General features: G+C 42.9%; 2 protein-coding genes across 3 annotated transcripts in view; one reads left to right on the top strand and one right to left on the bottom strand.

Annotated features, from left to right (window-relative positions):
* NOD2 (nucleotide binding oligomerization domain containing 2) overlaps nucleotides 1-4,885 on the bottom strand; it is a 44,847-nt gene extending 39,962 nt beyond the window's left edge. The window contains exon 1 of the mRNA XM_073659357.1: nucleotides 4,583-4,885. The gene's annotated coding sequence lies outside the window, so the exon portion shown is untranslated. The remainder of the gene's footprint in view (nucleotides 1-4,582) is intronic.
* Nucleotides 4,886-6,731: 1,846 nt separating this feature from the next.
* SNX20 (sorting nexin 20) lies at nucleotides 6,732-24,968 on the top strand. 2 transcript variants are annotated; one of them, XM_073659358.1, is made up of 4 exons: nucleotides 6,732-6,890; nucleotides 11,527-11,820; nucleotides 13,631-13,779; nucleotides 16,986-24,968. In XM_073659358.1, the coding sequence occupies exons 1-4, from the start codon at nucleotides 6,881-6,883 to the stop codon at nucleotides 17,664-17,666; spliced, it is 1,134 nt and encodes a 377-aa protein (XP_073515459.1). In that variant the 5' UTR covers nucleotides 6,732-6,880; the 3' UTR covers nucleotides 17,667-24,968. The 2 variants fall into 2 exon arrangements, with proteins under 2 accessions (XP_073515459.1, XP_073515460.1); XM_073659359.1 differs by lacking the exon at nucleotides 6,732-6,890 and adding an exon at nucleotides 11,307-11,429.
* Nucleotides 24,969-26,936: the final 1,968 nt, after the last annotated feature.

A 26,936-nucleotide genomic window follows, 5' to 3' on the forward strand; every position in this document is an offset into this window, starting at 1 on the left:
GGAAACTGTTTTCTTCCAAGAGAGACTGTCGCACTTTACCCGATCACAAGTCGCACCGTGGCCGGAGGAACAAGAATGTTATTTATGAAAAGTTTTATATGAAAAGTTTATTGCTGATGATATCTATATGATGTTTTCTATGTTTATGTTTATGAAAAAAATTGTATGTTTTGGATGTTTTTTGTATCTTACAGCCCGAGGACGTGCTGTGATTTACCAGGGGGGAATGTAGCACCCTGAGGATTCGGCTGCTACAGGGGTATTGCACCTCAAGCCAGAGGTGTAGTATTCCACTCCCGGGTAAGGATGGAGTGTGGAACTGAGCTCAGTTAGCTGCATGCACTACACACATCCCATTTCCGAGGGACAGACCGATGGTACTCCCACTAGAGAAATGTGCAGGTACGACAGTGTCTGTTCCTGGCTGGAGTGGGAGGGGGGTGGAACATCCCAGTAGTGTAGGGGCAGATAGGGGGAGCAGCCTGGGTAAAGCTAGGAGCTCATTGGGTGCTGGTCACCTGAGCTCACACATAGAGGGAGTATATAAGGTGGGAACCATCTTAGATCAGGGTCAGTCTGTGAGACGTCAGTCTTTTGTAGAGGTTTGGTCAGTCTGAGAGAGCCTGAGAAGCAGAGAGAGAGGAGAAAGAAGGACCCAGAAGGGGAAGAAGAGGGAACTCCAAGAACCCAAAATTAGATCAGAGGGTGAAGAGTTGGCAACAGGGTACCGGATCCCAAGCTGGTGGAGGCTACAGCACACCTTAGCCAGAGACCGGAGGTCATGGGCAGGATCTGCCACGACCACCCACTAAATCCACCCGGAAGGCAAACCAAGAATAGGGTCAGGGAACCCAGAGACAAGGGTTTACCAACAAGAGGCCCGAGGAAGCCGGACTTAGGTGGATCCCTGGTGGGGAAGGCCAGAGAGAAGGACAAGTCAGAAAGGGAGCTCAGGACCACGCTCCAGAATCACCTGGGGGTTGGCCGAGTCCAAGACCTGGTGGACGCAGCACGGCTCGGGCGGTCACTTAAGGCCAGAGTGACCACAAGAACAGCAGTAAGTAAAAACCCTGAACTGCACAGCCCGGCTCGGAGTCTTCTTAACATCCACACTGCACCACCACTACCACCATCCTCTACACCTGACCCCCTGAGGCTATACCCCTCCCGTTGGGGGTTATACTACCGCAGCTGCACACACACCACCAGCCTCAGCGGACCATCTTGCAGCGGCGGCCTTTTGACCGCAAATCAACGGGTGGCGTAGTCGACACAAAGAACACTAATAACATCTGTAAGGACTGCCACACACTGAGCTTGACACCCTGGGCACGGACCGGGTCACCGCCACTCGGAGACTACAACCCCCATCTGATCCGGCTCCGGGTATCCCCCTAACAACATGGCCCAGGGGGCGCGTCATAAGTATATGTGATGTGTGTAACTATATGTGTGTAATAAGGTATAATGTGAATATATGTGTGTAATGTGTATCAATATGTGTGTAATGTGTACTATGTATGTGTATTGTGTATACCGTCTATGTGTTTGTGTAATCAATGTATGTGTGTAATGTGTATGAATATGTGTGTAATGTGTACTATGTGTGTGTACACGTGTATTGTGTATACAGTGTGTGTTTATGTATGTGTATGATACTGCAGTACTATGTATATGTATGCCATATTAGCAGTAACATATTTATGTGCAACATAGCTGCACATATTTTACATTACATTTTAATGGGAAAATTTCAGTGAAAGAGGCATTCCCCTCTCAATGAGTGATGACATATTACAAATTACTGTGACATTATGTCACTTTAATAATTGCTGGGGGGCTAATCTCTAGCTCCTTTAAAGAAGACCTGTCACTTACCATTAATGCGAAATTTTTGTACATGATGTAAATGCCGCTGTTCTTCTGAATCTGTGTTGTTTTTATTTTGTTCCTATGTTTTTCCATTCTCGAGTTACGTTCCCCTATTCCCTGTATAATAATCACTTCTGGTTATCTAAGTTGATTTGTTCCTCAAGTAGACTCCCATACAGATGAGTTGAGGATTGTGCCCACTTGGTTTAAAAGACTAGATTTTCATACAGGGAAGAAGCGCTCAAATCTCAGGTCGTCCTGAAGAAGGAGTCGGTGGACTCTGAAACGTGTCGACAATAAACCTACATTTTTACCTACCACTGTTTTTGTTGTGACTCCAGCAGAGCACAAAAACACTTAAAATCCTGATAATTTAATCTAAGGAATGGAAAAGAGCAAGAACAAAATAATAGCACAGTCAGATTCAGGTGAACGGCGGCATTTACACCAGATAAAAATATACATATTTATGGCAAGTGACAGGTCCACAATTTACATATTTGTGTTTATAAATTCATCAACATTGAAATTACAACACCACGAAGAAAAAGTCATGGATTTATGGAAATCACAGTATACACAGACAGGTTAATATGCAAATGATGAAACATTTTAAACCCAATTTTTCAAATGTCTCAATTGGTTCAGTACCAAGTATCAGCGCCATGACAGAAATACATGCACTTGCAGCCTCGGATGCTATCAGCGAGGTTAGACAACCAACAGAAGATTAGACCCCTAAAATATAACTTTTATTCGAATATGCTAAAAAGGACTCAGTAGTCACCATAACAACAAACACAAAAACAAGACAAAGTGCCAGGGAACAGGGATAAGTCACACATCAGTCAGGAAGGATTACGGGCTCTATCTGTCCCTATTTTGTCCCTAAATTCTCTCCCTTCCTGTCAGCGGAGGTTGGCACCCTAATTTTTGCTCCGTGGCGCCCCCGCTCAACATCGGTGTCCCTAATATCCCTGGTAAATCTCTATCTTTATATTTAAAAAACCACAATCGTGAGTAAAAGATAGAGAAAAGTGAACGTACAGATTAAGAAGCCGACAATTCATCATAGATATGCATTTAAGGAGACCCAAGTCTATATATTGCGACAACTGAGTCCTTTTTAGCATATTCGAATAAAAGTTATATTTTAGGGGTCTAATCTTCTGTTGGTTGTCTAGTTTTGCAATTGGGCCCCGCTTATACATTCCTTGTTCAGGTGTTTTATCAGCGAGGTTACTAATGGTTGTCTGAGGAATGTTCTGCCATGCTAAATACACTTGGGCAAATCATCAAGATCCACTGCTGGCAGCTCCTTTTGTAATTGCTGACCAATGATGTCCCAGATGTGCTTGATGGGAGACAAGTCTGGAGATGCTGCAGTACATGGCAGCACATTTAGGCCATATAGGCTGCTCACAGTAGCACGGACAACATAGGAAACTTTGGAGAAATATTCATATCACCATTCATTCTGTACTGCAAGTCAAATTACATGTCACATACGAAGCCTAAGGCATCAAGCAGTCTCTACACAAACCACCATAAGGTGTGTACTGTGTAATGGCTGTGTCTGACCGTGCAGGAACATGATCTGATCATACCACATCTCCTGGGCAGGGGAGGAAGCAAAAGAGTTTAAAGACATTACAGCACAGGATCACAGCTGTGTTTTCTGCAAGGTAAAGCATTTCCTTGCCTGTTTTTAAACAATGTTTTACCCCAAAGAAATAATCAGCTGTGATCCCATGCTGTAATGTCTGTATACTCTTTTGCTTCCTCCCCTGCCCAGGAGATGTGGTATGATCAGACCATGTTCCTGCACGGTCAGAGACAGCCATTACACACTACCCATCAGGGACACATTTATAAGATTATCTCAGCACAGGAACATTTTATTTAAATATATTCAATTGTGGAAATTATTATTATTCCAAGATCTATTGATTAAAATGAACTTTTGTTCGTGGGAAAATCCCTTTAACAGTTCGGAGTTCGTACCGGATAGTTAGTGTCTGGTGCTAAACTCCGAACATGAACTTCTCCAGGAAGTACGTTGCAATGTTCGAAGTTCCGGGGATGTCCGGAAGGAGAGAGAGAGTTTGGGTCCCCATTGTTTTCAATGGGGTTTTGGTTCTAGTTAAAGTTTGGGTACAGTTCTGGTACCCGAACTGAACTTTGGAATAAAGTTCAGATCAGGTACCAGAGCTCGAACTTCCATGGGTCCGCTCATCCCTACTTACATGTCTATCCACCCTGTGATTTCCATAATTCCATCTTGTTGTTGCAATTTCAATGCTGAGGAGTGTATGTATGTGGGAAAGGAATCTTTAGGACAATCATTTTTTACCTGTAGTTCTGAAATAATTGACCACTGGTGCTGAGGGTTATTTCACTTACCCTGATGGACTAGCCATGGGCTAAAACAGTGCAAAAGAGTACAAGGCAACAGACATAAAAAATATGTCTACAAATAATATACAAAGTAAAAACATTGAGTATACGATATGTAATATCGCCGTACTCCATAATGCAATTATGATATAGCAAGAACAAAAATAGAGAAGTATCGAGCTCTGATACAAGGAACATTTCACCAACTTACAGAATACCGCAAATTCCTGGTATCTGCACTTTTGCTGCAACAACAACTATCACATACATTACAGTGTAGATAACCTGAGCTCACATAATACATTTTACCTACCAGCGTACGTCTAGAAGGCTCCAACTTTATCTCAAAAGACACTGATCAGATCTGTGAGTCTTTCCATCCGAGTGTAATAGAAGCGAATAGTTAGCAGGACGTGTCCGGCCCCTCCTATGTCTATACACGCTTCCTTTGTTACATACTTCTACTTACTCTACCTCTCATACTCTGCTGAATCACCTCCTCGCTGTGATCACTAGAGTTGGTTTCATTTGTTTTTGGGGAAAAACCTTTCTGTTCCCCAAATTCTTACACAGATTTAAAATAACAAACTGAGCTGTTACTCGCCCTCCCCAGTGCCAGCGATGCTGAACTTTCTGCAACAAGTAAACTTGCACATGTGAGGATTCCCTAACAAACAGGCTATCTCTGCATGTGATGAGGCTGACTAACAGTCATAAATCATGCAGACGCAGGGACTCGAACTTAATATACGAGCACGCCGAAGATACTCGGAAAGCACCCGAGCATGTGTGGCGCCCCTGAGGGTTCAGTCGCCACAGAGGTACTGCACCTCACCCAGAGGTGTGGTGTCTCCCTTCTCTCAGGTAAGATGGGAGTGCTGCACGGAACCCCAAAACACCTGCATCCAACACTACACTGCTCCAGGCCGGCTGGAGGGGCAGCATGCAGAGCGCAGCTGCTGAGCCCTGACCCTGGCTGGAGTGGGGGGAACCCAAAGGTAGGGGGAACCAGTAGTGGATGTGGATGGAGGAAGTAGTTAGAGGGAGCACTTTAGTAGGAGTATAAATAGGGAAGCCATCTTAGGGTGGCAGTTCAGTGAGATCAGAGTCAGGGAGCAGTTCAGAAGAACAGTCCGGGAGCAGAGTCTCATTAGGAGATCTGCTCCACAAGTAGGGCCAGGTCAGAAGGCTCCGGAGGGGAGCAGGGAGTAGGCTCCGTTCTACAGAAAGGATCCCAGGGGTACGGCGCGTGCAGGGCGGCACCCGTACGCCCCGCATCTGTCAGAAGACAGAGGGATCGCTGCGGCATTCTAATCCCCAGGAGGGTCAAGTAGGTCCCGGACCCGTCGTACAGGAAGGACTTCAGAGCACCCGAGCGGGATTGAGAATGGGCGGCGCAGAGCAGGAGGGGGAAGGACCAGAGTAAAGACGGTCAAAATAGGAACACGAGAAAGTGGGGTTCTGCCAGGTATTCCCAAGTTGCCTGAGGAAGGATTGAACCTCTGCCTGGTGAACGCAGCGCAAAGCGGGAGGCCTTTACCTGTATAGTGCACCTGTGAAGTGTCTAAAGAACTGTGAGTAAAATCTTGGATGACTGCACTGCACTGCCCCTGTCCATTCTTCATTGGCACTATCATTCCCCCTGCACTACAATGCCCAGCGCGACCCACTCTCTTCTACTACACTGCCTTGAGGCCTGCTCCACCTGTGGGGAGCCGTCCCATCACAAGCTGCCCTTACATCTGCCTCAGAGGACTGTTGCAGCGCTGGTGATCCTCACCAGGTACCCAAGGTGGCGTCACGAACTGTCCAAATCCCCCATATACATATCCCCCTTTTGAGTGATCGCCCTGGGCCACGGACCGGGCCAGCCACCGTGATATCCCCCGGCAACCAGAGGCCCGGCTGCCGAGTACCCCACGGCTCTGGGGGCGCGTCACATGTTCGGCAAAAGGGTTAAACGAGCACGCTTGCTCATCACTTCTGTGCATGTATGGCATAAGATAGGACGATTTGTATGGATCGGGCAGTTGCAATTAGAGCTAACGGTGGTCGCATTGGTTTAACCCCTTAGCTGTCATGGTGAAGAGTGACATTGACATCTAAGGGGTTGTGGTTGCCCCCACAACACATTCATGGGAGCCCAATGGGTTGATTGATGTCCCAATTTGGATCTTGACTTTAGGGCAATAGATTTCTATGTACAAGACTGTGTCTGAGGGCAATAATGGGGTCCAGCTATTTTTTGTTATGCTAATCGTCATTTTTCTGGAAAAATTATTTCCTGTGAAGGCCCTAAATGCTTCCAAGGATCCTAACGTATGCTGCTATTTCCTATAATTGTTGCTTTTCACAATGGAAATTTGTAAGTTTTACACAATGGACGTGCGGTTGGGCCTCTGGCAGCTGGCAGGCAGCACTTGTTTAGGCTGTATGAGACGTAGCTGCTGGGTAAACACCCAGGCGAAACAAAAGGGAACAAGAACTATCACTTCCTTCTTCGTAGAGTTTAAGTCTGCAGCCGAAATACTCTCTGGCCTCTTCCCTCCACACCAAGCAATGTGACATCGGAGATTTGGTGATCACATAGGAATATTATTTTGCATTCTCTATGGCAAAAGGTATGTGCAATATTATCTGATCATCTATCCTCTTGTTGTGTAACGGGAAGCTGTATATGTCCCCACGTCATATTCTAGTGTGCTCTTCTGGTGAGTGTAGCACTCTACTTCCAGCTTTAGCTCAGTACTATGGATCAGAGACGCTTACTGCCTGATCACTAGTGGACACATTTATCTAATAGAACTATTTTAAAAACCACAATTACATTTTGCCACCATGTAAGTTACAAGTTGGAGCTCGGTTCTGTGACCTTCATGCAAATAAAACTTTACAACTTTTTGAACTTAGTATTCAGAGACAAAAGGGACAGACGCTTTATTAATCATGACAGTCACTTTTTAGTTGGGTTGCACCATGCATTTATTTATAGAGGAAGGAGAGACAGAAAACTATTTTGTCACACCTCAGGTCATTGTCTATGGATGTCAGCGCCCAACGTACATTGCTAATTAAGTGACAGGGAAATAATATAGTACAAATTAATATAATAAATTGTTATCTTATTCCGTATCAATATATATTAGTCAGTTCTATATTCCAGCTTGGTCTGAGTGAACAACTGTGTCGTCATACTGTCATTTTTTTTTTTGCAAAATTGGTGCAAATGGTTGGGCATAAATTATTAATTTTGAAAAAGTGATACTGTCGTAAAATGGCACAATATGGCTCCGTCATGTCACAGCATCCTTAGGGGGGTAAGTCCCCACTATGAGTTTTCGGCGAGTTTTTGGCGCTGAGCTAAAATGCATCATCTTACAGTTCCAGCAAAGTTGATAGGATTTATAGAAATCTCCTGCCCACTGTGTGTTTTTAAACTTGTGTAAACTGACCTGCGGTGCGTGTCCCAAATCTGCACCAAATCAACATCTCTTATGGGAACACTAAGTTTTATGTGCTGATTTTCCCCATAGACTTGCATTACAAAATCCGCAGGTACAAAGTGCACATGTGTTTTTAGTGCGTTTCTGCTGCAGACACGCATGGGAAACATAATCCGCACATAAAGTTTTATCAAAGTTAAATACCAAAAAATGTCAAAGACAAAGCACCGTTGTTTATGACATAAAACCCCAAAAAGACAGAAAACCTACAGCACTAAAAACATCAAAATGCAAGTAATTAATTTATCTAATAGGTGCATAAAATCTAATATGAAAAACTCACCAAATACTCATCGCGGGAAGGTAGCCATAGGCTATGTTCACACATGTTGGGTTTTTCAGCGTCACAAATCTGCAGCAAAACCTAATCTCTGGCAGGAAATCAGCTGCGTCAAAAACGCAGGTTTTGCTGCTGTTTTTTTATGCGTTTTTTGATGCATTTTTTCAGTGTTTTTTTCACTGTCCTTCTGTCTCTATTTATGCATGTGCATAAAGTTCTGTGAAAAAAAGAACCCCATTAAAAAATGATGAAAAAACGCTGAAAAAAACGCTGATGCAAATTTTGGAGCGTTTTTTTCACCACCCATTACATCGTATGGGTGAAAAAACGCTGAAAGAAGTGACATTCTCTATTTTCCAGAAACCCAACCAAGGCACAAAAAAAAAATGATGTGTGAACAGAGAATTCTGGTTTCTCACAGACTTTGCTGGTACTGCAAAATGCAGCTGAAATTTGCATAAAATCTGCAGCAAAAAAACACTGAAAAACCCAACATGTGTGAACATAACCTTAGAGTGGAGTCAGTGAGGGTAACAGTACTGCGCTTATACTACTACTACCCCTCTCTGACTTCTGTCTTGAAGATTTTTTTTAGTGGAGAGTGTGGAGAGCGAAGTGCCTGCTGTGAGGGAGTGAGTGATCAAAGTGCTGCTGACAGCTGTCACTGGCTCTGCTGAACCTTCTCCTTGTAAAAAACAAATGGGGGGCTTCTGGAGAGGAGAAGGAGAGAGAACACTTGTTGTCACGTCCTCCCACCCACCTCCTTCAACTTGTCCTTGGCATTATTGGCAACAATCTATTGATGGGAATCTGTCAAATTCTTTTTGCTACCATCTGAGAGCAGCATGATGCTGATTCCAGCGATGTATCACTTACTAGGCTGCTTGCTGCAGTTTTGATGCAATCACAGTTTTATCTGCTGCAAATCTAGCAGTTCTCTGAATGCTGAGCCCTGTATAACCCCGCCCACACCACTGATTGGTAGTTTTCTGTGTACACTGTGAATAGGCAGAAAGCAGCAAATCAGTGGTGGGGGTGTTATTATACAGAGCTCATGAATATGGAGGACTACCGGGCAGCAGGGTTACTAGCCCTCTAGTGATAATCTCCTGCTGATGAAACAGTGATTTTATCAAAACTAAATCAAGCAGCCCAGTAAGTGACACATCACTGGAATCAGGGTCTCTGTCTTTACATTATGTTTCCTTCAGATTAAGTGGCTAAAATCTGGTGACAGGTCCCTTTATCCCATTCAATTAATGCACAGCAATAGGAACTAGCACTAAACATTCAGTGTTGTACATTTATAGCTACATCAAGTTGATACATCAACTGTATCCGCCTGATTACTTGGTGGAGGTGGTGTATTTGACAGCTATTATCATGTTTCTGGTCTCTTTTAATAAAATACACTGCACTCTGAAGTTGCCTGCATCTCAGCAAGTTAAAGGAGATTTCCGGTTATAGAAAACGGCCTGCCCATCCTTAGGATACACCATTAATAAAACATTGTTAAGAGTCGAAATCTTGGCACCCTACCAATCAGCAGATTTAGGCTGTGTGCCCATTATGCATTTTTTAAGCGTTTCCGCAGTGGCAATTCCGCCGCAGAAACACTTAAAAAATGCTTGGTAGAAGGTCTGCCATGTTCCCCAATGATAATCTGCATGTGCTATTCACATGCTGCGGAAATTTCCACTGCGGATTATCATTGCGGAAAAATCTGCAGCACTACCAATTATTTTGCGGACACGCAGCGTAATTGCCGCCATTGACTTGCATTGAATCGCTTAATATCCGCATGACTACATGTGCACATGCGGATATGAAGCGATTCAATGTGCGGATGGTACCCGGGTCTGGAGAAGAGGAGACTGTCCTCCAGACCCGGGTACCATAGTACCTGTAAAAAAAAAGAATTTAAAATAAAAAAAACATTATACTCACCTTCTGATGGCCCGCGGTCTTCTCTCCGGTATGTCTTGGCTCCCCGGTGGCTCGTGATGGAGTAAAAGGACCTTCCATGACGTCATTCAGTCATGTGACAGGTCACGTGACCGCTGACGTCGGCGGTCGCGTGACCTGTCACATGACTGAATGATGTCATAGAAGGTCCTTTTACACAACCGCGAGACACCGGGGAGACTGGACGCATCGGATAAGGAGATCGGGGGCCATCGGAAGGTGAGTATATGTTTTTTTTTTATTTTTTACCATTTTTATTCTTTTTTTTAACTAACTTGGTCACACTATATAAAATCCATGCCGTTTGCATGGAATTATATAGTGTGACCAAGTTGTCAAGCACTTTTTCAAGTGATGCTAAAATCGCTTGGAAAGCGCTTGACACCCCCATGCAGAAATGTATGTGAAGAACGCTTGACAAACGCTTCTACCTGGCAGGAAAAACGCATGTAAAATCCGCACACGTTTTTTCTGCCAGGGAGATGCAGAAACGCTCAGGAAAAATCCGAAGCATTTCTGCATCGTGGGCACATAGCCTTAGGTTAAATTCTAGGCACCAGAGAACAATACCAAAATTCCCCATATTTCATGGTCCAGGACTCGATGAACAAGGACAAAAGTGTAAAAAACAAATCAATGACAAAAATGCTATCTTAAAGGGAACCTGTCACCAAGTTTTTGCCACCTAATCTGAAAGAAACATAATGTAAAGACAGAGACCCTGATTCTAGTGATGTGTCACTTACTGGGCTGCTTGATTTAATTTTGAGAAAATCAGTTTCAACCAGCAGGAGATTATCGCCAGAGGACTAGAAAACCTGCTGCCATGTAGTCCTTCATATTTATGAGCTCTGTATAACCCAGCATCCACCACTGATTGGCTGTGTTCTGCCTATGCGCAGTGTACACAGAAAGCTGTCAATCAGTGGTGTGGGCGGGGTTACACAGAGCTCAGCATTAGAGAACACAATGATTTTATCAAAACAGCAGCAAGTAGCCCAGTAAGTGATACATTGCTGGAATCAGTCTCTCTGCTTCTCTTCTGCTCTCAGATGGGGTAGCAAAAAACCTGTTGACAGATTCTCTTAAAGGTCCCAAAATTTTACATCATCAGTATGTCAGTAAATTATACCGAGAGAGAGCTGGGGGAAGGGTATGTCAATAAAACTCCTGAGGAAGCAACAGAGGTGACAAGACCAGTGATAAAGGTTATAGATCATAAATCTCACACAATAAACACTTGTTTCTTCTGCTTTCCTTTAACTGATTGGTGATTCAGGACCTTTATCATACAACCATATAGTGAGCACAGGTGAAAACAGACACAATTTGCTAAACCTGATCACAGGCAGACCTGCCATTCTTACAGCACTGAGATCGTTCTACGTCCTGGACATCAGTCACCATTACTGGTATTACAACCGCTTAGTTTGCTTTCTGACAGATATGGAACGATACCATTAGCCTCGTCCTTCCGTGACATATTTAAAACAATTTTGTCTTACTTAGTTAAGAGAAGTATGCATGAACGATCTGAGGAAAATGGTGAAATATGTGGTCTATCAACCTTACCAGAAGAAGAAGAACATTCTGAGAAGGAAGCAGGTCTAACGGATAAGACCAGAACGCCACGAAGCCATTCAGATATGCGGGTTTCATACAGGGACATCATGAATGCTGAAAGCTCCCGGGAGGATATCCATGTAATAAGTGATTCTCCGGCCTTACCAGAAGAAGCCGAGTGTTCCCAGACAAAAAGAAGTGAAGTGAATAAGGAAAATCCACAAAGGGACAACCCCTCAGGTGACTGATTTCATCTAGCAACCTTCTCTATTATAATAATACTGTTTTGATTATTCTATAGTCGATTCATTTAGTATTTTCTAACATTTGTCGAAACTTTTAAAAATTACGTTGAATTCCAGTTACAGCAAGAAAAAATAGGAACCTTTATTCTCTACTCCCAGAATTTAAAAATCTTGTCTGATAATGTGATGTGATGGAGCAATACAGGGCAGTCAGGGTATGCTCACATGGAGAATTTTTCACATAAAAAGGCCTTATAAACTGCCTTCCATTTCCGCAGGTTATACCTGAAAAACACAGTCCACAGCCACAAGGATTAACCCCATTAAATGGGATCAGCTTCAGATTTCTGATGCAGATTCTACAGCAGATTTTTCCAATGTAAAACGTTTCAGCAGGATTTTGCTAAGTAAACTACAGGCATTGTCATGTTGGGGCTGCTGCACTGATTAAAATGAAACCTGAGGTGAAGAAATCCATCTTGTGGTTCTTGTGTAATCAGTGTTTGCAGTGTTGAGTCAATGATATGCCCGTGCTCTGGGGTATGACTGTAGGCAGGGTCTTATCCTGGTGCTCTAGGCAGATCAGCAAGTAAAGTCCTGACCACAGGCCGCCCCGAAGCACAAGTATGTTCCTCGTCATAGAGACAGCCAGAGACAGAGAGACAAAGACAGGTAATTATTAGTGATGAGCGAGCACTAAAATGCTGTGGTGCTCGAAGCTCGGGTCGAGCACCTTGGAATACTCGGGTGCTCGACCCGAGCAACGAGCCCAATGTAAGTCTATGGGAAACTCGAGCATTTTTCTGGTGGTCCCCCCGGCGGTCTGCAGAAGGTCAAAAATTGCCCAAATCGATGGGAACGGTGCTCAATTAAACGTCATTCAGGCAGAATATATAGGCAGACAGGCAGGCAGGGTATATAGGAGGGTGCATGAAAAACATAGCAGGGCACTTGGAACACACTAGTGCCCTCCGATTTTCATGCACCCGTCTCTTTAAAAAAGCTGGCCGGCAATTCATCAGCGGCATACACCGGTACCCGACAATTTAGAACAGAAAGAATAGAGCATCACACATAGATTAGATAGATAGAAACATGTCAGTCACATATATAATAAGTACAGTGATAGTGTTGGTTACTGTACTTGCTATTTAGTGTTAAAATAAAGGATTTATTAAAAAAAATAATAGTCTTTTTGTATCTTTAAAAAAGCTGGCCGGCAATTCATCAGCAGCATACACTGGTACCAGACAATTTAGAACAGAAAGAATAGAGCATCACACATAGATTAGATAGATAGAAACATGTCAGTCACATATATAATAAGTACAGTGACAGTGTTGGTTACTGTACTTGTCATTTAGTGTAAAGGATTTATTTAAAAAAATAATAGTGTTTTCATGCACCGTCTCTGTAGCTGACTTACTGGAGCAGCGGCTAATGGGAGAATATTTAATTCTCAATGTAGCTGCTCGCTTCCAGTCATCAGGGCAATGCAGGGAGGCTGTCAGTCAAAGTACCAGGGACTGATGACAGCCGAGCTCACTGTGTAGTGAGGTGACTGTAACCACTCCCTGCCATGCCCTAATGACTGGAAGCAAGTGGCTGCAGGGCTGGCTACACAGCATTTAAATGCTCTTGCCCTGCAGATTAACCCTATATGTGTATGTAAATAGTGTTCTTCACCTGCCAGAGTCCCTTTCAACTGATTTGAATATGCATTAACTCAAAATAATGAGTTGGTTGTGTTACTCATTACATTGTCAAATAGCAAAATATCTGAGTTAATTTTTTTTGATCACTAGGTAGCAGGTCTACACGTCACCATCACCTTATGACTACAAGAGAACTTCAGCTTTACTGGAAGGAAGAGAAATACAAAGGAAAACCAGTTAAACTTCTTTTTCAGATCCAGTCCACCCGCATAGCTGAGGATTTTCTTTCTAAATTTGTGGTAAGGCAATCTATTGTAATAATTGTGGAATTAAAGCAGTGATATCCAGGCTGTTTCAGGTGGAAGGCTCTTAAAGGAATGTGAACTTTTTTCAGAAAATGAACTTTTGTCTATATTTATTTATTTTATTCACTTATATAGCGCCATTAACTCCATAGCGCTTTACAGACATTATCGGCACTGTCCCCATTGGGGCTCACAATCTAGATTCCCTATCAGTATGTCTTTGGAGTGTGGGAGGAAACCGGAGATCCCAGAGGAAACCCACACAAACATGTGGAGAACATACAAACTCCTTGCAGATGTTGTCCTGGGTGGGATTTGAACCCAGGACTTCAGCGCTGCGGCTAACCACTGAGCCACCGTGCTTTCCTTATATCTGTTTTTTTGTGTTACATGTAAATTAAAAAAACATTTTGACAACGTTTTTATTTTCATATCACGATCTTTATTTAAAAAAAAAAACAAAATTGTAATCTTACAATTTTCTTGCCAGACACTGGGGCTTTTTTAGACTCCTACTTCCTGTCCTTCCTGTACTTAACATTAACATAAAAAGCCTAATTTAAACATTAGGTCAGATTCTGATAACACATTTCCTCTAAATGGTATGCACTTGTATAAATATGCCATTTTTCTGTATGACCACCTTACCCCTGTGTCCTTCCAGGAGGAGTTTTCAGCAGGCTCCTTATCAACAGAGGCAGTATTACAATGATGGCTAACACCTCTATGCACAGCTGATAACACAGAATCCATCAATCACCATAGGTGATGTCAGAACTCTTGGTTCTCAAGTCCTTAGACAGTTCTCTTCTCCTCTTTCTGTTCTTCATGCGAAGATTGAGTCATCTCCCTTTTTATCTGGTTTCAGGTGTGATTTTCATATTGCCCACACCTGTTACTTGCCACAGGTGTGTTTAAACATGAACATCACAAGCTTGAAGCAAACTTGTTTACCCACAATTTAGGAAAGGTGCCAACAATTTTTTCCAGCCCATTTTTGTTTTTTTTATGTAAAATTATGTCTAATTTGCCTTTTTTCTCATTTTTTTGTGTTTTCCAATACACACAAAGGAAATAAACAGGTGTATAACAAAACATGTGTAATTGCAATATTTTTTTGGGAGAGGTACTTCATTTTCTGACACAATTTCAAGGGTGCCAACACTTTTGGCCATAACTGTATGTACTTAACATTAACATAAAAAGCCTGATTTAAACATTAGGTCAGATTCTGATAACACATTTCCTCTAAATGGTATGCACTTGTATAAATATGCCATTTTTCCGTATGACCACCTTACCCCTGTTACTTCTTACAATCACATCACTGCAATATCTAACCAGAGAGAGAAATATTGAGAAATATCACATTTCTGATCTGCCTCCTGATATTGCATGTGATTTTGGATGGTAATCTGAAGGTTAGTTCATTGTTGCCTGCTGTTTTGACAGAGTCCTTCAAAATGAATAATGATAGCAATTGTCACTTGCTTATGTGAGAGCCCCTGTAAGAAGAAAGAACAACGGAAAACTTCTTTTTATAGCCACGTTCTAGAGTTCCCCACTGTATTTCCATCTTTTTTATTGACTACCTACACAATCACGCAGTTCATCCTGACAATGAAACAGGAGAGGAGTGTAAGAGAGATTTTAGCAAGTTAAGATCATTTTGAACCCCTTAACAAAAAGAGTGTTTCTGTCCTAAGTCATTTATTACTATTTAACACTTTTTTAAACAACTTTTTTCTTTACTTTTTTAATTCTCTCATGGGTGATGTGTACAAAAATTCAAACTATTTTTTGTTATTTAATCTTATAGTTTCAGTTACATGGTGGCTTTAACAGCAATTATTTTTTTCAAGTCATTCACATTTTATCTGATTGTTTTTATTTTTGTAGTTGTGAAAGCACGGGGTCTTCCGTGAATATAACACTACTCAGACAACACATGGCGAGGGTAAAACAGTGTGGCAATACTTTATTAAACCACAAAACAGGCAATAAACAGAGAGAACAGTCCCAGCAAATACCCAAGATGGTACAACATTATACAGTCTCACCCTTCCTCTCCGCCCGCCTGGGATAGAACAGCTGCGACCTTGCGACTTCCAGGGCCAACTACCTCAATCAGTAGCCCCCATTTTTGCTGGGCCCCCACAGAGAGAAGGTAGCGGCAAGCTTAGGAAGCTAGCAGTCCATCGAGGTACAAGGCCAGAAGACTCGAGGGTCCCACTCTGGCCTCTCCGAGAATTTCCATGGGGCCTGATGACCGGCTGGTCCCGATCTGGCTTCTCCGAATGTCTCCATGGGTTCCAGGCAACCGGAGGGTCCCACCTGGCAACCCCAAACAACATATCCATGGGGCCAGGTTACTTCATCGTCCCAACCTGGTCTCTTCAAATGTATACATGGGTTCTCTGATGGTCAATGGAGCAGATCCGTATCTTTCCAGTCAGGGCTATATACCCTTAGGCCGGAATCATGTAGAATCCAAATCTGTGTCTCTTTGGATGGAGCCGCCATGCCATTCATCTACTGTCCTGAAGGATGTCTCTCATTGTCGTTGTAAAGTCTTTCTGATTCTCCTTGATTTTCCTTGCAGCACTACAGACATCCCCGTTTATATTTACATCTATGTAAGGTCATCATTCACAGGTCAAGGGTCAGGGATGAAGGTGAAAGTGCCTCATGACTCATTGTTTGAGCACTTAATCAACTTGCACTTGCAAGTTTGTATCCATCCTGCTCTTTAAATAAACATCTAGCTGGCTTAGTACAATAGTCATTAGCATATTAACAAACATCATTGTTTCCAAATGAAGAGAAGTCAACATTCAATTTTATACACATAATAGTATGTCCTTCTTGTCCAGCCACAGAAATACACATATATTTACAAGTCAACACAAAGATAATAGTGTATTTCTCTTGGATTAACAAATCTAATTGTCTGGCTGATTAAGATTATAAGCTGTGTCGTCACAGTCAGTGATCATATGATTCATTAATTCACTACATAGCATTCATTGAGCACAAAGTAGGTTGGAACAGAAAAGGCAGACGCAACTATAAATGGCTTCTGTCTTTTCCTGAGGATCCATGTTAGATTACAGGCTTATTAATCCATAATACTCATTTGCTGGATGTCTTTTTCTTATATTTGCCCTTCTTTATTGTTATATTCCAATTCTTCTTTGCAGATGTACCAGATTGTAATAATCAAAACAGGAAGTTTTGATGGAAAGAAAGTCTTCATCGAGAGAAGATATTCTGACTTCGAACGTCTTCACCGGAATTTGCTAAAAAACTTTAAGGAGGAAATGGAGGATGTATTGTTTCCTAAGAAACTCCTGATGGGAAACCTCACTGAAGAGATGATCAGGAAAAGGATGATGGCCCTTAAAGACTATCTTGGAGAAATATATGCTATAAGATGTGTAAGAAAGTCCCAGAAATTTATTGAGTTTTTCATTGAGCCAGAGCTGGAAGAAGGATACTGCTGCATACGAGGAGGAGAGTATAGTGCAGCTATGAGGATCTTTCAGCAAGTTACCTATCTACAAGAAAAGTTGGTTGAACATTGCCCTACATTAATGGTGCCATCTTTGTGTGCATTAGTTGTATGCCACAGAGATATGAACGAATCAGAAATGGCTTATGAGGTTGGGATGAAAGCAGTAGAACTTCTAGAGAAGCACACAACACACAGATACTATATGCCGTTATTAGACACGTTGGTTTCTTTGGCTTTCAAGATAGGCAAAGAATACATGGCTTTACGGGAAAAGTTGCAGATAAATGAAATGAAGGTGAGAAGAACTTTTGACTATGAAATCCCTACTCTAAAGGAGCTTGTGGTACAAGAGTATGTTAAGGATTAAATCAATCAATCAAAATCCATGAAATTGATTAACAAAAACAAAAAGAAAGAAAAAAATCTGAAATCTTGCAGTTTTTAAACTGACTATTGAGCTTCATGGCAGACTGACACCTGCTGTTCTGTAGAGGTCTCTTCATTAACATCACAAGCGGAATTACAATGATGGGATGTAAAGCTGGAGGCAGCAAACACTAGTGTGGATAGATCATATCCTTTGGGTCTTGTTCACATCATTTTTGGGGCTCTATTAAAGTTTATTGGAGACTGTGATGGAAGCCACTGTTAGGCATAATTATAAGTGGTAACCACAATGCAGTGATGGATCCATCATACGACGGATACCAACACATGACTGTGGTCTATTGGGATCCGCTAAGGTGTCTGTGACATAATCTGTGACGGAGGCAGGTGTGAACATAGCCTTATTACTATCACATCTAAGACTTCTTTTTGACACTTTGAATAATTCTAAGACTTTTTTGACAGTTTTATCACCTACACATGAACCTTTTCCATCTCTCCTAGATCCTTGCAATTGAGAGTCTAAAACTGGATTCCAAGTTAAAGAGGATCTGTCAACAGATCAAAGTAATCTTGTCTTTGCTCTTAATTCTGTCCCGCTGTTCCCCTGAACATACAGTTCCAGAGATATGGGACTCTTTATTTAGTTTAAAATTTTATGGACTTTATGAAATGGGCGTGGCTCACGGGGTAATTATGCAGAGCATTTTGAAGACATGCCCCTAGAGACCCCTATGAGCCATGCCCCCTTGGTAAAGACAATAGAAATTAGCATTAAGTAAAAAAGCCCATATCTCTGGAGCCATATGGAGGATTTAAAAAAAGAAAAAAAAAAAATACTCAGGGGAGCAGCGGGAACAAAATAAGAGCAATAACTTGACACTTTTAATCTGATAATAGACCCTCTTTAAGATGTGGTTTAGATTCATAGAGGGCCAGTGTTACACTGGGATCACAGGTTTTAGGATTTCTTTTGTACACTATCAAATCTCTATTCTATGTAATCCGGAAATATAGTGAAAGGAGTAGTGTCTGGCCCGTTTGATGTGTGTTTCTGGCCGGGACCCTGACAGCAGTACTGACTGTACTGCATGATGCCTGCCCTGGCCATCTGAGTCGGTCCTAAAAGTCCTTGAATGATGATATCAAAGGTGGTTTTGTGGTGACTACAGTAACCTAGCACAGAGTTTCACAAAAGGAATTGGCCCTAGGGGAAGGAACCAAGAGCAAGCATCGGAGCCTGGATGGGTAAGTAGCAGGCTGGAGGCTAGTAGAGGCATCTAGCCGTCAGGCCTGGGGGTCCCTCATGCAGGGGATGGTTGCATCTGATGTGCCCCCAGGGCCGTCGGGTACTCGGCAGCTGGGCCTCTGGGTGCCAGATGACGGGGAGTATCACAGTGGCTGGCCCCGTCTGTGGCCCAGGGCGGTCACTCAAAAGGGGGGAATATATTATAGGGGATTTTGGAAAGTTTGTGACGCCACCTGTGGTGTCTGGTGAGGATCACCAGCGCTCCAACAGTCCTCTGAGGCAGATGTTAGGGCAGCTTGTGATGGGACGGCTCCCCACAGGTGGAGCATGCCTCCGGGCAGTGTAGTAGAAGAGAGTGGGTCGCGCTGGCCGTCGTGGTGCAGGGGGAACGATGGCGCCGATGAAGAATGGATGGAGGCAGTGTAGTGCAGTCATCCAAGATTTTACTCACAGTTCTTTAGACACCTCACAGGTGCACTATATAGGTAAAGGCCTACCGCGTCGCGCTGCGTTCACCAGGCAGAGGTTCAATCCTTCCTCAGGCAACTTGGGAATACTTGGCAGAACCCCACTTTCTCGTGTTCCTATTTTGACCGTCTTTACTCTGGTCCTTCTCCCTCCTGCTCTGCGCTGCCCACTCTCAATCCCGCTCGCGTGCTCTGGGGTCCTTCCTGTACGTCAAATCCGGGACCTACTTGACCCTGCTGGGATTAGAATGCCGCAGCGATCCCTCCGTCTTCTGACAGATGCGGGGCGTACGGGTGCCATCCTGCACGCGCTGTACCCCATGGGATTCTTTCTGTAGAATGGAGCCTACTCCCTGCTCCCCTCCGGGGCCTTCTGACCTGGCCCTACTTGCGGAGCAGATCTCCTTATGAGACTCTGCTCCCGGACTGTTCTTCTGAACCGTCCCGAGCTGTTCCTCTGAACAGCTCCCTAGAACTATCCACTCAACTAACCTGCCACCCTAAGATGGCTTCCCTGTTTATACTCCTACAAAGTGCTCCCTCTAACTACTTCCTCCACCCACACCCACTACTGGTTCCCCCTACCTTTGGGTTCCCCCCACTCCAGCCAGGGTCAGGGCTCAGCAGCTGCGCTCTGCATGTTGCCCCTCCAGACGGCCTGGAGCAGTGTAGTGTTGGATGCAGGTGTTTTGGGGGTTCCGTGCAGCACTCCCATCTTACCTGAGAGAAGGGAGACACCACACCTCTGGGTGAGGTGCAGTACCTCTGTGGCGACTGAACCCTCAGGGGCGCCACACATCCCTTCACACTGGGCCCACAATTCAGTAGTGTAATTTCAGCTGTTGGTACTGCTCTGTAATTATGTGTATGTGTATTACTTATCTATGGTGTGTGCTGAGCTTGTCTAATGTTAGTATTCGATGATCGTATTTACTTTTCTATGTGTGTTGAGCTTGTTTAAAGAGTACTTGTCGAGTAACTTTTCAGAAAAGACTAACTTCTGTATACATGTGGAATAACACCATTTCTGGCCAGTACAAGACTTATAGCCAGCATTTTTTTGTTAGTTTTCTCCTCTGTAGGCTCCTTCTCTAATGTTCAGTTTTCTCTGAGCTAGTGGATGTAGACTCACTGCTGTGACATCTCCTATACAGACTACACACAGAGAGTAGTAATAGCAGCAGGGAGGACATTATACTTCAGTATGCAACTGTGTGGCTGTGAATCCAGTACTGGAGTAAGCAACACAGTTGGTTGTAAGTGCAACTCAATCTGCCTGTGCCTGCCCCTGTCTGATCGTCTCTCCATAGAGTATAATAGGAGCTGTAACCTGATTCCTCAGTGCACTGGTAGTCCATCTTGCTTTATCCATCTTGATTTGATCAAGGTGGATTTGAGGTTTTTTTTTTTCAGAATGGATGGTGAGTTCAAGATGTGTGTGTGGGGGAAGCTCACATATGGAGAGAGAAACATAATTATCGGATAAAATATAGTTTCTTATATTCGCGTGTACTACTGATTTATGCATAGTCTTTTGAAATAACAATGACCATTAAATGTTTTTTTACGTTTGTCTGATTTTAATATCTGAAGATTGTATACTATGCTTGTCTGTTGTTGTCACGCAAGGTGTGGGAAAGGCTAAGTGCAACACGACGGGAAGAGGGGGAGGAAGCCCAAACACTAGGGAAAAGGGGAGTGGAAACCCCTAGGCAGATCTAATATCACCCTGCCTACCCTACCATCACTATATTGTTTCCACACCAATCGCCGAGCAGGACCCTAAACCCTGTATGTCCCTAGAGCTTGGCCCTAGATAGGGAGGGGTGAGTACTGGTCAGGCCCCACTACAAACTAAAGTCAACAAGGTAGACTAGCAAAGGGGATTAACTTAGCTTGAGAAGACACCAGAGGAGTAATGCCAACTGTCATCCAAGGGCACCAGAGAAGAAGCCAGCCAACAGCTTGTGCTCCAAGCATGCACAAGAGTACATAGAAGTATCACCGGCAATTGCCTGGAGCAAACTAAGAGTTTTTAACTCTCATGCAAAGGTGTGTCAAAGCAGCAGAAGGGAGGTCACCGCTGGGTCTTAAAGGACAAAGGATTAAGAAGGTGTCTGCAATGCCAAGCGCAGTGACCTACTACAGCCAGATCCCGAGTGACTGTCTGTTACACCTGACACAGCCATGACAGTTGTGTTTCTGATACAGTATGTATGCTGGGCTTGTCATATGTGTGTGCTACACTTCCATACTTGTCATTGCATGCTCTCCCAAAATGTCAGTGAGACTCATGGAAAAAGGTAAGCTCCAGAATTACTGTTCTTCTCTGTGGGACCTTGGCCCTTATTTGGCCCACTCTTCTGCTTTACATCTCTGCTCCTGTTCCAAACCTCCAGGTATTGATGTGGCATCTTGACCATTCTCTGCCAAAATGCTCCACTGGTCAGCAGCCTACTCCATGGACCCAACCCAGGGGCCTCTATTTAGATCTCTGTAAAGGGGCTAGAAGGTGATGGCCAGGGCAACCCCTGGGATCTGGTTGACAGAGTGGCTAGCGCAAAGCCTGTCCATGGAATCCTTGTTAAGACCTGCCAGGCTACCATGCATAGAGTCCCGGGACAATCCCGATCCCTGCATGGGGATTAATTGGTGAGGGTCAGATTTTCTCTGGGATCTGCTAAATAAAGTGGCTTGTCCAAAGTCTGGACATGGAAGCCCTATTAAGAACTGCCAGGTTTCCCCTTACAGTTCACCCTTACAACAGGATGTCTTATGTTTGCAAAACACAGTGCAACTGTCACGAGTGTGTGAGATGTGACAGACAGTCGCCCTGCAGTTGGTTGCAGAAGATCTCTTCATTTGGCATTACAGACACCTTCTTAGTTGTTTCACTCTAGGACCCAGCAGCTACCTCCCTCCTGCTCTAATTGACACCCAGGTCTGGATGTTTAAATAGTTTCACTTTGCTACAGGGCGGTGCCTGTGATATTCTCATGTTTCCTTGTGAAAGCTTGGAGCGAGTGCAGTTTGTTTGCTTCCTCTCTGGTGCTAAGAGGACGTGTATGTTATCTCTCTGAAGTAGGCCCAAGCTAAGTTATCTTTCCCCGGTGTCTCTCTACCTTGTTGTCTTTAGTTGTTAGTAGGGACCAACTAGTGTTCATCCCCCCTTTCTTATCCAGGGCCTGAGGAAGATAGCTTCTGCTATCGAAATGTGTTGTGGCGTTAGCGAGCGTATTAAACAATAAAAGGTTTATGTGTTATAACTTTAATCCCCTGTCTAGTTGTTCTAGCGCTTCCCTAACACCGCACATTTCTTTCTTTCTTGATCTCTCTGAAGTCGGCTCAAGCTAAGTTATCTTTCCCCCTTGTCTCTCTACCTTGTTGTCTTTAGTTAGTGGGGATCAACTAGTGTTCATCCCCCCCTTCCTTATCCAGGGCCAAATGCTAGGGAAATACAGGGATAGGTTCCTGTGCGTCGATTAGTGAAGAACCAATATAGGAACAGTAGGGGAGACAGGGTGATATTAGATCATCGTAGGAGGTCTCCACTCTCCCCTTTCCCTAGTGTCTGGGCTCCCTTCCCCTCTTCCCTTTGTGTTGCACTTAGTCTTTCTCTCACCTTGCGTGACAGCAACACTCAAAGTATAATTCTGGTAGTTATGGAATAATAATTCTCTAAACTTCAACATGTCTCTTACCTAGCCCATAGTTCACCCACTTCGTCTTTGCCACCCACCGACTTGTTTCACAGTGGCCGTACACTTGCCGGATGCACAGTATCACACAGCCTGGGCTAAAATTCTTCTCCAAGTTTGCCACCAGGAACCATTGTCTGACATTAGCAGCAAACAGGGTGGACTGGAAGAAACCCAATCTATACTCTAAATACAATGTTTTTTACTCTCAACATGCCAAAGCATTATTGAATGTCTCTAAAGAACTGGTAAGCAATCAATCAGACGAAGTTGACCATAGGTTATGTTGGTATTGCAGGGTAGTTTCATGGTTAAGCTTTGCTAGAAGGGTTTACATATACTGTTTCCTAGAGGGGTTCATGAAATGGTATGAAACAAGCTTTAAAATGATAATTTTCCCAGTGATAGTCAAGCATGTCCCCCGACACTTCATTAATTGTCTATAGGACAGCAAGAGATCTTTGGGGGGTCCCAGCAATCAGCAAAATACCACCTGTTCTGCTAATAGATGATAACATTTATTTTTTAGAGGACAGTATAATCATATCTACCACTAGGTGGTGACAAACCATAAGGCATTACTAATGGAAACACATTCTGTTACCGTCTAAGACCAATGTAGTGTACATTATTAAGACTGGTGTAGGAGCCGTAAAAATAGTACCGAAGATGCACTTTCCATACTTTCCCCTGTGAAAGCCTTTCCCATATTACTGTAATAAGACTTAAAGTCCCGTAAACTCTTTTAAGGTTTTCGCATGAAGTTGTATGATGGACATGTAAAATATTTAAGTCAATATGTGAAATTAGTGAAGGTTACAGTCACAATTGCTAGTACAAAAACTATGGCAAAACTTGCATTGAGAAACCATACATATGTATATGCCATTTGATTTCCATTGTCCAGGGTAGTCTCCTTTAACCCCTTCCCAACAAGGCAATTTTACATTTTTGCACATTCGTTTTTTCTTCACTTTCTTCAAAGAGTAGCAACTTTTTATTTTTCCATTGATATAGTCATATGAGGGTTTGTTTTTTGCTGGATGGATGTACTTTAGAATGACACCATTCATTTTATCTTGTGGCGTACAGGAAAATGGGAGAAAAATTTCAAGTGCAGAGACGTTGCGGAAAAAAGCACAATTCCACCATTGTTTTTTGGGTTTTGCTTATACAGCGTTCATTCTAAAATAAGAAAAACTAGCAATATGATTCTACACACCTGTTATGGGTGTGTCAGAGGTGACAGACAGTCGCCCTGCAGTGGTTTGCATGAGATCTCTATGTTTGGCAATGCAGACAGCTGCCTAGATAGGAGGCTGTGTTTAGGATCCAGCAACTACCTCCCTTTAGTCTGGGAGTATATATACCTGGTGTGTCTAGGTGGGCGTCAACGGTTATGCTCATTTCTACTTGGAACTTGGCTGAAGCAGCAACACGTCCTCTCTGGAGTCTTGAGGCCGTGTACCCTGTTGTAGTTTCTTCTAAAGCTAAGTTGTGATTCCCCTGTGTTGTCTTCCCCTTTTGTCTTTAGAGTGCTAGCGGAGGTTGACTAGTACTCATTTCCTTCCACCTCTAGCTATAGCCTTACGCCAGTGATAGTAGGGTGAGGCACATGATCGGCGACAGCTGCGGATGCTGTATAGGGACGTTAGGGAGAGACAGGGTGACGCTAGTCCAGATTAGGAGGTCACCTCTTCCCCCTTTCCCTAGTGTCTGGGCTCCCTTTCCCCTCTGTGTTGCACTCACACCTGGCGTGACTACACCTTTTACTTTAATGGCTTGATAAAGGCCCTGTGTGGCCGAAACGTCACATGTAAGGTTTTTTTGTGTACATTGTTATCAATAAAGTGACTATATGAAGGAGATCCTCTGATGCCCTGGTTTCCTGGATTTGGTGAAAAAAATGTGCTGTTTGTTAAAAAAAATGTAACTTGTGTCGCCATTTTTCGAGATCCGTAATGTTTTAATTTTTCAGTTAATGGAACTGTGTGGAGGATTGGGGTTTTTTTGCACCTTGAGCTGACTTTTTTAGAACATTTTGAGGTAGGTACAACGTTCTGATCTCTTCCAAATTAAATTTTTTTGCAATGCCGCAAATCTGCCATTTAGATTTTTTATTCTCATTACAGTGTTTACGGATCAGGTTAATTGATTTTATATTTTGGACTTTTACATTCATGGAGATACTACATGTGTATGTTAAAAAAATATTATTTGTTAATTTGTAATGGGTGGAAAGAGGGGTGATTGAATTTTTATTATTCTTCCAATATTTTTTTTAAAAAAAAATTTTTTCCTATATTTTGTAGTCCAATTGTGGAACTTGAACCAGTGATTTCCTGATTTCTTATGCCATGTACTTCAATAACACAATATAGCATTATATAGTAAGAATCATAGTCTCCTATCAACTCCAGCCAGGCTGATTGTTTTTTCGGGAGCACCATCATGACAACCATCAGACCACTGGCTGTCGTGGCAATCCACCGGCTGCTAGAACATTATGCCCCCTAGACCATGCGCTGTAAATGATTAACAGCCATTAGCGGAGCTCCGTTCCTTCATCTGTCTCTAAGGCTATTAGAGACAGATGATGGCTGAATAACACAGCCATCACCTTCTGGGAAAAATGCGGACTCAGTTGTTGAGCATGCTTCAAAAAGGGGACCAAATATATAACTTAATAGTACGTTATATGTCAGAAGGGAGATATAGAGGACTTATCAGTTATCACTACATCAAAAGTGGGCAGTTTTTGCTCTTATTTTATTCTTGCTTTTCCCATGAGTAAAAGCCTTTTTTATTTAGGTTGCCTAATGTGTTCATTTTTACAGTCTTTATCAAAATCCTAGGCCTTTGGTGTCTAATTAGACTCTCTATGGATTCATGTATTTGATTTCCTATCCAGATAAGACTTTTCATTAGAGGGTAAAGGAACCATCTTCATTAAAGCATTATGATCTACAGAAAATGGCAACAAATAACGAAAGACTGACCATCATTTCCAAACAGAAAACAGGTGTGTACAGGTGCAAACTAAAAGTAGCCATCTCCATACAATGGGGAAAATAAGTATTTGATACACTGCTGATTTTGCAAGTTTTCCCACCTACAAAGAATGGAGAGGTCTGTAATTTTTATCGTAGGTACAATTCAACTGTGAGAGACAAAATCTAAAAATAAAACCAGAAAATCACATTATATGATTTTTAAATAATTAAATTGCATTTTATTGCATGAAGTAAGTACAGTGGGGGAAATAGGTATTTGATCCCTTGCTGTTTTTGTAAGTTTGCCCACTGACAAAGACATGAACAGTCTGTAATTTTAAGGGTAGGTTAATTTTAATATAGAGATAGAATATAAAAAAAAAAATCAAGAAAATCACATTGTATAAATTAGATACATTTTTTGCATTTTGCAGTGAGAAATAAGTATTTGATCCCCTTCAAACCATTATGAGTTCTGGCTCCTACAGACCAGTTAGACGCTCTAATCAACTCGTTACCTGCATTAAAGACAGCTGTCTTACATAGTCACCTGTATAAAAGACTCCTGTCCACAGTCTCAGTTAATCAGTCAGACTCTAACCTCTACAACATGGGCAAGACCAAAGAGCTTTCTAAGGATGTCAGGGACAAGATCATAGACCTGAACAAAGCTGGAATGGGCTACAAAACCATAAGTAAGACTCTGGGTGAGAAGGAGACAACTGTTGGTGCAATAGTAAGAAAATGGAAGAAATACAAAATGTCTGTTAATCGACATCGATCTGGGGCACCATGCAAAATCTCATCTCGTGGGGTATCCTTGATCATGAGGGAGGTGAGAGA

The sequence above is a fragment of the Phyllobates terribilis genome, unplaced genomic scaffold (genome assembly GCF_046119375.1).
Source record: "Phyllobates terribilis strain yellow unplaced genomic scaffold, ASM4611937v1 Scaffold_13__5_contigs__length_258822181, whole genome shotgun sequence".
Taxonomy (NCBI): domain Eukaryota; kingdom Metazoa; phylum Chordata; class Amphibia; order Anura; family Dendrobatidae; genus Phyllobates; species Phyllobates terribilis.